Source organism: Triticum aestivum, chromosome 3B, assembly GCF_018294505.1.
Source record: "Triticum aestivum cultivar Chinese Spring chromosome 3B, IWGSC CS RefSeq v2.1, whole genome shotgun sequence".
Classification (NCBI taxonomy): domain Eukaryota; kingdom Viridiplantae; phylum Streptophyta; class Magnoliopsida; order Poales; family Poaceae; genus Triticum; species Triticum aestivum.
In genome coordinates, this window is record NC_057801.1 from 19,079,390 (window position 1) to 19,089,819 (window position 10,430).

The following is a 10,430-nucleotide window of genomic DNA, read 5'->3' on the forward strand; positions in this document are numbered from 1 at the left end:
AATCATCAAACCATGCATTATAAAGATGTAATTCCTGTTTTTATTCTTGAAGACGAACATATATAATTTTGAAAGGGACTAACAAGCAGACAAGTCGACAAGAATGTTAGGCTGTTTTATGCTGGCCGTTGAATGATTCAACAGACAGATCATGTCCCTGTCTGCCATCCCCTACCACTCTTCCACTCTGTCAGCTGTCAGTTTGTCACAGCCACAGGAGCCCTATCTCAAGTTTGCAATTGTGAGGCCGGTTCGAGTTAACGGGTGCACAGAAATCATAACACAAATGGCAGTGGTGAGTACCTCTTCGGCTTCCTCCTGCCTCTCCTCCTCCCCGTTGCCACCGTGTGGCCAGCCGCTATTCCGGTTGGAAGTGGCGTGAAGCTCGATCAGGTCGAGAAGGTGCCCTCCATTCGTGTGAACCTCAGTCAGGGCGAGAAGGTGCCCATTTGTGCCATGATCAATCAAACAATATCGCCTACAGCTGAAAGTCCACTGCCTGCACCCCCGGCTAAGGTAACACCTACGACCCCCACCCCCGGCCATCCGCTGACCTTGAAATTTTCTCTATACTCAAGATACATCGTCACATGATTCATGTCAAACTTGGCATCTTTCAAGGTCCGTTTGATATATTTAAGCCATTAAATGTGTTCCCAGTCACTTAAAAATATAACTCGAATTTGAAGCGCATGAAAAAGTCCGCAATGATTTGAAAAATACCATTTGTTTTCTTGAGTCTATATGTCGGCCTTATCCAAGAAAACTAGGGCAATTCGAAACAAACGGGGGCAAGACTCGACCACGAACATGGATTTTATTGGTTCAATAATTTTAAAATGCAAAAGAATGTCTGGAAAACATAAAACAAGCATGGTGTCATCATATGATCCCTAGAAGCTATAATAAACAATATAGAAAAATAACCATTTGGTGTCGAAAAATAATGGCAAAAACTAATATACCAAATATTTCTCTGAAGGCCTTGCCAAGAGTCTGTATAAAAACACTCGTCAAAGACGGAAAGCACAATCCATATGATTTCCTCTTATTGGCCAAGACATTAATTGATGGATTGATGACGTGGCAAGCCCAATCACCGCACATCTTCATCTCCTTTCTCTGCGCATATGCACGTCTCCACCTCCCCGCACGTCTCATCTCTATCTTTGGCTCTTTGCATCATCTACAGCTGGACCTAACTAATCCAACCCTCTAAACGTCTACCGACGCGATCAGGCGCTTCTACGGACAGTGATCGGTCACCCCTCAATACTCACTTTCACAATCGAGTATCGCTTTCACAAATCATCAAATCCATACAATCATATGCAAAGTAAACTAAAGTCAGGTAAAATATATTTTGATCCCACACGTAGCGTCCGGCTATTTCATCATACATCCCATTAGATTACCAAAAATTGGCATGCTCTACATCACATATATGCCATCGAACCATCAAATATTGGCATGTTCTACATACTAAAGCTATGGCAAAAGTTCAGCAACAGCTGCCCTTACCCTTGCCGTCTTTGTCTCGGAAGTAGCAGTCGAAGATGCAAAATGGATCGAGTCGGGTCTGCTCATCGCCGGAGTGGTTCGACCTGTCACTGGCTTCCACCTTCTTCGCTTGGGGGGCAGTCTGACCATGACATGGACGGCCCAATTTTTCTTTGTTGCGAGGGCACGCGCCGTCCTCCTTTGTCACTTCGCGACGATACTGGCACGGAGTGGTTCCTCGTCCAGGGCGGCGCGCGACTCCTCCTCCCGCGTCCTCTGCCTCGAGGGCTATCGTTGCTTCATGCGCCCTCTGCCTCTCACGGCAGGCACGCCACACGTCTGCAGGGGAAGGGCCGTGACGCATGCCGGTGTTGGCCTCTGTCTCGGAGCCCGACACTGTAGGGACCATGCGCAACAGAAGGTATTATGATGTCACCTCGGAGTTGCGCTGCAAACCGGTGGTCGCCGGTCTGGCAAGGCAGCGGTCATGCGCAAGTGCTATTTGGGCGGACGCAATGGATTCCTGTCGGATCGACTCCGACCGTGATCGGTCGCACTCCACTCGAGAGCGGCAGAGAGCCATACGGAGGGCCATCTCCTCCTCATCTCTACTTGGGACGCGGTCCCAGTCGATGGATCGGGAGATCTCAGAGTCGAATCAGCCGCCCGCCATGCCGGAGAAGGTCGTTGAAAAGGTGGTTGGGGGCGAAGTGGAGTGGAGTGGCTAGAGTTTTGTCCTAGATGCGGACAGGGACAAATATATGTGGGGTCATGGTGGGCCAGCGTTGGCCGGATCCAACGTGAGGGGTGCACCCAGGGGCATCAGAGCCTCCCCATATCTGCCCTAGATATGGATTGGATATGAGGGGTGCCGGTCAGCCCGGACATATAATGTAGTCCATCCGAATATGAGAGGTTGGGTCACAACTTTTTGACCACTCACTGACCGAGCTGTCCACCTGGACGTATAGGGGTATAGGGTGCGTTTTAGGTGGTCTAGTTCGCTCCCCTGATTTCCTTCCCCAAATCTCTTCCTCGATCTCACCCTGCCACCAACAACCATAGGCTGCCGCCCTGTAGCCCATCCTGGATCCGCACTACGCCCAGGCATACATGAACGATGGGTACAACCGGAGCTCTAGCGGCTACCAGCCACTGGCACAGTGTGGACGGCAGCGTGCTGCACGCGTGCAACAGGCATGGTGGGGGCTTGCGCAGCCTGCGATACAGCGATGTGCAACCTGTGGACGGCCATGGCTACTTCTTCACATGGTGGAGATCGAGCCAGACTACGGACACAGCCATCTTCTCCCTAAAAATATTGGTGGCGACGGAGAAAGTCGTTGGCTCGTCGTTGGTGAAGCTCCTCGGGTGGTCCATGAGGCGGAGGGGACGTTTGCTGCGCGTGCGCGCTCCAGGGCGTCACATTTTTTGTCGTGGTTTATTCGGTATTTAAAATTATTTTAGGACATGTACAACGGTGCTGTTTTAAGAGTGTCACGTAGAATAAATGATAAGGTGGAGGAGAAAGAACTCTTAAGAAAAGGCTTGTCTTCTCTTTTACTTAAAAAAAACAAGAGATGGTCTCTTAGCACAATATGTTTCACTATGTTTTTAAAAATGTCTAATTATTGAAGATAAATCTAAGAGATGACCCATTATAGTCGAAAAAACCGCCTTGGCAGTTTACCGAAAAAGGCTTTCGCCCCGTTTTATATATAAAGCAAAGATCAGCAACAACCTGGTACAACGCACGCCACCAAAACACACGCACACACCCAAGGCAGGATATATAGGCGCTGAGCGCAGCAACATCACCCCTAGCACTACAAGAGCCACCGAGGATCTCAACCGTGAACACGCCACCGCGAAGAGAAGAAGCTACATACGACGCATCGTGGGCTCCAAGGCGGTGCCTTCAGGAAGGTTATGACACCGAAGCGCCGCCACCGCCCGACCCAAGGATCAGAGTTTCCCCCGGAGCAACACAACGGGCAAAGAGAGCCGCGGCAACGCATTCAAGAAGGGAACGAGCTTCGCCGCCGCCGGTCTGTCCGAAGATAGAGCAGGTTTTCACCCCGGCCGATATTCACCGCCACCAAACACCACACCCTGGCTACCACGCCGCCTACACGGCCATGGCCACCAGGCAGCACCAAGCCACGGGTTTGCCCAGGAGCACCACGACACCACCACCAGGGTCGCCGCCCCGGCATCCAGGACCTTGACGCCACCTCACCCGCCATCCACCGCTACCTCAACCAAAGAGACGAGTGAAAAGGAACCGCCTTTTGCACCCCTGAGCTGTCCCCAACGTTGACACCCAATAGGTCGGCCAAAACTGGCTACCATCGACCCGTCCTGCCGCCGGGCGCGAGACGAGCTCGGTCCTGCCGCCGGGCGCGAGACAAGTCAGGTCTTGCTGCCGGGCGCGAGATCAGTTTGGTCCAGCTGTGGGGCGCGAGATGAGACCGGTCCAGTTGCCGGGCGCGGGACGAGCTCTGACCTATAGTCGGGCGCGAGACGGCGATGGACGCCGTTGGGAGAGGGCCAACCCTCCGATCAAGGTAGCGCTCGAACGACGGGGAGAGGAATCGAAGGTCAACAAGGACGCTCACCGACAGGCAGACGCCGAAGAGGTCCAGCCGCCGCCGTGAAACGACCCAGACCACCGCCATGGGCCACCACCACGCCGTGGCAGCCCACATCCATGTTGGGACCCCGAGGGGCAGTGCCGAGCCAGCGCCACCACCCTCGCCGCCAACGGCCGCCGCACGCAAGGTCGGCCGAAGCCCACACCGCCGCCAACGCCACCACCAGCACGAACCACCACCACCACCACCACGGCGCCGCCGCCACCACCAACCACGGCAGGGCGGCCGCCCGCGGGCCGCTGACCCCGTCCCGCGCTGCCAGCCGGGATCCCAGCGCCAGATCTGGCCAGCACGCATCCACCCGCCGCCGACCACCACAGCGCGCAGCCGCTCGAGACTGCCCGCACGCAGTCCTCCACGCCACCGCCACGACATTCAGCGCCGCCGCCTGCCGCCGCCGCGCCCCGCACAGCGCCGTGCCCTGGCCGAGCCAGATCGACCCGCGTCGACCTCACCAGGCGAGGAGGAGAAGGCTCCCCGCCGCCGCCCACGCTAGGCAGGCTTCGCCCGCCGGCGCGCCCGGGCGACATCGAGGGAAGAGGAGGAGGAGAGGGGGCGAGGGCCGGCGGCGGTGAGAAGCCTCCTCTTGCAGGCCCAGTCCCCACGCCAAGTACTTCCGACGACAGAGATATGACCAACGACGAACGACGATGAACTAACGAAGTTTGCTGACAGTCTTGGTTTCTGCCCCAAGTGGCCGAAGCAATACAAAGCTAGCGCTATACGGTGAGACGCGCACGTACAACACCTTATAGCTTGCGCCCTCGATCGATTATCCAAGCACGTACACAAAACCCTTTGCTTTGGGCTGGAACTCACATACGCACCGGACGCTAGATCGATTGATAGCCAAAAGGCTCGTCTCGAGCCTTGTCTTTCTTTATTGCTTTTTACAATGTGTTAGATTACAAGGGCCAGGTACATGTATATCTACTAGTCTAGACTAGCTAGCTACATGACCAGGTCGGTCAGGAAAACTAATCCTAGTTGGACTAGGAATCCTACAAGACCACGTACACCTGCCGTGTACTATTTGTCCCGCGGGAGCGCCAGAGGAGGGTTAGGTTCCGGTAGCCTTTGTTTACTGCCGTCACTGTTCCACCGCCTTGGCAGTTAACAAGGCCTCCAGCAGCTACCAACCGTTCAGCATGCCCACAACCCAAAGGTATTTGTTGCAAAGTGATGTTCACTCTACATCACTGCTAACTCAAGATTCCGGATCTAAGTGTTGCCACAAACCATGCGGCAGATAGGTAATGAACAAAGATGTGCAATCCGGGCAAAACTACCAAGTCTACCACTATGTTATATGGCATAACTATATTAGAAGTCTAGAAGTAAGCTTTTTTTTTCGAAATGGACACAAAACTCATTTCGTAACTAAAGAGTTGAGATACATTAACAAGGAACAGTATACATATCTATTAATACACTATGCTATCTAATGTTTAAGGCCTCATAGTCAATTGAGCTCTTCAATCTGAACTTGGTTCGCCTGATTTTGACAGGGCAAACAATTTCTCAAGGAGCTCCCTCATTCAATGCTTTTAATTCACCATGCTTCTTTTTTTTCGAAAAGGAGGATGACCCCTGGCCTCTGCATCTGGGAGATTCATACGGCCATTTTATTGATTATTCTTGAGGACCTTACAAAGTATAACAACAATATGCCTGAATTCGCCATCATGGCAGCATCTGCCACTACTCCTATCCAAATGATGAAGGGGTGCAAGCTGGGCCACATACCCATACCTCTCACCTAAGCCTAACATCAAAAGCCCGGGGCCCCGACCGAGCCATCTGCCGGGTCCGGGGCTCAAACCGGTTTGACGCACTCACATGCGTCGTCGCCGCCATCTTCCACTGGTCCATCTTCAGAGCAGATTGAGGTGACAACCTTGGCAGGTCCTCCGCCATCGATGCCACCACGACGCCAAACGATGACCTCCACCTACGCGAGCCTTGGCAGGTCCTCCACCATTGACGCCACCATGACGCCAGCCGACGACCTCCACCTACGCGAGTCCATCTCCAAGCAACGGACGTAAATCCATGCTAGGAAAGGGCCGCAACACCGCCGTCGCCCACCAACCACAAGAGCCACCCAACCCCAAGGTTCCCAAAGCGGCGCCTTCAAGAAGGAAACGGCGCCGTGAGCACCGCCGCCGTCCAACAGAGTTAGGGCTTTCGCCCGGGAGACCTAGGGGAAGGTGAAGTGAGGAGATCAGTCCATACCGACGCCTCCAAGGAGGGAAACGGCGCCCTCAGGCGTCACCGTCTGCGCAATCGGTCATGGTCGGCCAGGAATTTACACCGAACTAGATCTTCACCACCAGCAACACCTCCTGTACAGAATTGATGACCAAGAGGAAGCGCGAACTGACCAGGCTGGCCCGCACGCCGAACAGGGGAGGGAGGGAGGCGCCAGATCAGGCACACCGACTGCCGCAGAAGCCGCCACCGGCCGCCAACGACCACTGGATCCCTCCGCCCCCGCGCGCGAGACACCGGATCCACTACCCGCACGACTGTTAGCCGACCGTGCCTTCCTAATGGAGTCGCCGCTCCAGATCCGGGGTTCCCCCACAGGAGCAGGGCAACCGAGGCCCCGCCGCAACCATCCTTGCTGCCCCGGGCTTGCCCGGCGGATGCCTCAGGCGGCAACGAGGGAGGGAGGAAGGGAGGGGGTCTGGAGGAGGGGTGGCTAGGGTTGGGAGGAGGAGGCGTCTAGGTATTGTTCTGTTAGGTAGCTTAAAAGAGTTTGAAATAAGCACTATCCACCATGCTTCCTAATATTGGAGTTTATCCATTCGATTGAGGCGTTTAATTTTGGATTTGGTTCACGATTTTGATCGGGTCAATGATTTTTCAAATCAAGCCTATAAAGACATCAATCCCTCGCACTCTCACCATCTAGAAAAAAGAAGTGCCAACATGTGATACTGCAGCATCAATATAGTACATGCAACCACCGACGCAGAAAATATCCACAAATAAGTATGGGTTGATTACTAAATAACACATAATCACACCATGAAATGCCCACCAAAATTCTGTATTATAGAAAAAACGACACTCCATCATATCCCATTTGTCAAACCAAATACTCCCTCAATCCCAAAATATAAGGTGCATTAGTTTTTTAAAATGTCAAATTTCTTCAAGTTTGACAAATTTCAGAGCCAAAAATACCAACATTCACAATACTAAATAAATTAAATATAAAAATATATTTTATGATGAATCTAATGATACCGATTTGATATCATGGATAGTGATATATTTCTCACCAAATTTGGTCAAACTTAAAGAGATTTTATTTTTCAAACAAGTAACAGTCGGCAGCAACTGGCCTATAAAAACATATCAATCCCACGAACACTCCACCTAAAAAAAAGAAGTGGCAACGTGTGATATTGTAGCACCAATACGGTACATGCAGCCACTGACGCAGAAAATGTCCGCACATACGTATGGATTGATTAGCGCATAAAACATAATCAAACCGTGAAAGGCCCACCAAATATCGCCTTATAAATAAAAAACACACTCCATCAAATCACCACTAACTAACCAAATACTCCTTAGTTCTAAAATATAAATTGTATTAGTCTTTTAAAAAGTCAAATGTCCTTAAGTTTGACCAAGTTCAGAGCCAAAAATATGAACATCCATAATACTAAATAAACAAATATCAAGATCTATTTCTTGATGAATGTAATGATCCGATTTGATATCACGGATAGTGATATATTTCTTAAAAAATTGGTCAAAGGTAAAGAGATTTGACTTCTCAAAAACCAATACACATTATATTTTGAAATAGAGGGAAGTAAAAAATTAGTACGAAAACCCAACAACACCAACGGCGCTGCCAACCTTTCTAGTTCACAGGCTCTGAGAAACACAGGGAAAAAATGTCTACTCCCCCAGGATGATACTTTGCCAAAAAGCATGCTTTATATGATAAGTTGATTACACATATGCTAGATCTGATCGCATTTTTGTGTCGTGTTTGCATATTTCTTACAGTCAAAATCGTCAAACAATGCATTATACGGTTGCAATTTATTTTTTCTTTCTTGAAAACGTACAGAAATATTACCTACGTTCAGAAATACTTTACGTGTTTTGAGTTTAATGTGACTATAGAGCATACTGGGCTGTTTCATGCTGACCTTTGAATGATTCAACACACAGATCCTGTCCCTATCTACTATTTCAGCAGCCCTATCACAAGTTTGCAATTGAGACTCTGATTCAAGTTAACGGGTGCAACCAGAAATCGTAACAAAGGAAGAAATGGCTGTGGTGAGTGCCTCTTTGGCTCTCCGCCTCCTGCCTCTCCTCCTCCCTGTCACCACCACCGTGGACAGTACATCCTTGGACTCCATTGTCATTGGCAGGAGCAATGCTACCAGGATCAATCAAACAATATCGCCTACAGCGGAAAGGCCCATGTTTGCACCCCCTGCCAAGGTAACACCTCCGCCCCCAAGTGCTCAGCCTGCACCCCCACCGAAGTTAACACCTATGACCCCAAGTGATCTGCCTGCACCTATTGGGTCAACAAGCATGGAAGTGAAATCCTCCTCTGTAAGAAGAGTTGTTGCAATTTTAGCTCCTGTAGGGTGCTTCATCTTGCTTACCATCTTGTTCCTCATCACCTGCTTTATAAGTAAACGAAGAACACAGTGGCATCATGAGATGGAGGAGGAGGAAGAGTTTGGGGAGCTAAAAGGAACACCAATGAGGTTCACATTTCAACAGCTAAATGCAGCAACCGAGCAATTCGCAGACAAGCTCGGGGAAGGAGGATTTGGGTCTGTTTTCAAGGGTCAATTTGGTGATGAAAGGATTGCAGTAAAACGTTTGGATCGAGCGGGTCAGGGCACAAGGGAATTTTCTGCAGAGGTTGAGACAATTGGCAGCATTCATCATATTAATCTTGTGAGATTGATTGGTTTTTGTGCAGAGAAATCACATAGGCTCTTGGTGTATGAGTACATGCCAAAAGGATCCTTGGACAGATGGATCTATTGTCGACATGACAATGATTCACCTCCTCTACATTGGAGCACACGGTGCAAGATTATCACTAACATAGCTAAGGGTCTCGCTTATCTTCATGAGGAGTGCATGAAAAAGATTGCCCATTTGGATGTCAAACCACAAAACATCCTCTTAGATGATGACTTCAATGCTAAACTTTCTGATTTTGGACTATGCAAGCTCATTGACAGGGATATGAGTCAAGTGTTTACCAGAATGAGAGGCACACCTGGATATTTAGCTCCTGAATGGTTGACATCACAGATCACGGAAAAGGTCGATGTCTATAGCTTTGGTGTTGTGGTCATGGAAGTCATCAGCGGAAGAAAGAACCTCGACAATTCTCGATCCGAAGAGAGCATCCATCTCATCACCCAATTGGAGGAAAAGGTGAAGACTAATCGGTTGGTAGAATTGATTGACAATAAGAGTAACGATATGCTAGCACATAAGCAGGATGTAATTGGGATGATGAACCTCGCAATGTGGTGTTTGCAGATTGACTACAAAAGAAGGCCTAAAATGTCTGAGGTAGTCAAGGTCTTGAAAGGTGCCATGAATGCAGAGAGCAACATTGATCATAACTTCGTTGCAACAAGTCAAGTGTATTTCGGCGCTGCTGGAAATGTGGGCTTATCGGTTCCATATCTAGCTTCACATGTATCAGGTCCTAGGTGAAATGAGAAAATCTTGACAAGATAGACAATTAGATTACGAGCAAGACATGGGATATTCTTATGTAAAGCAAATGACAAATCTATTGTATCTTCTCAAATTACTATAATCTGAAGCCCCTTGTCTTGAGTTAATTTTACCTGCAAAGTATTTCAATATTGCAAACCTTCTTGTTCTACAGTAGTTGGACTGAATTTATTCATTAGAATGTTCAATTTGTTCATGTAATGCAAGCCTGTTTTCAGATCAACTAATGCAGGTAGTTTTTCTAGTCATTGGAGTTGAAATTAACAGCATGTTCCGAAATGCTCCTAGGCTCCAACAAAGCAGAGAAATCACAGAATCAATGATATTTGGAAGTACCGACCTGTCAAAAATTACAAGTGCTTTTAAGTTCTCCAAATTTCCAGTGTTTTTTCATTTCATAATAGGTTGTGCTGTTCTTAGTAACGTGTACCGTTAAGGCATTTGATTTTCGAATCATTTAGCATTTTGATACTAATGAAGTGTACTATATCATCATACGTTTGGATAGTTGTCCGTGTCTCA

The 10,430-nt window shown here is 49.2% G+C and overlaps 1 protein-coding gene across 1 annotated transcript; it reads left to right on the plus strand.

Moving 5' to 3' along the window:
• Positions 1-262: 262 nt before the first annotated feature.
• On the plus strand, positions 263-10,020 carry LOC123068300 (G-type lectin S-receptor-like serine/threonine-protein kinase SD2-5). Its single transcript, XM_044490853.1, has 2 exons — positions 263-516; positions 8,355-10,020. The coding sequence occupies exon 2, from the start codon at positions 8,457-8,459 to the stop codon at positions 9,882-9,884; it is 1,428 nt and encodes a 475-aa protein (XP_044346788.1). The 5' UTR covers positions 263-516; positions 8,355-8,456; the 3' UTR covers positions 9,885-10,020.
• The last annotated feature ends 410 nt before the right edge of the window (positions 10,021-10,430 follow it).

Excerpts from the sequence above, each read along its gene's own strand:
- LOC123068300 (XM_044490853.1), top strand. The coding sequence starts at position 8,457 with ATGGCTGTGGTGAGTGCCTCTTTGGCTCTCCGCCTCCTGCCTCTCCTC.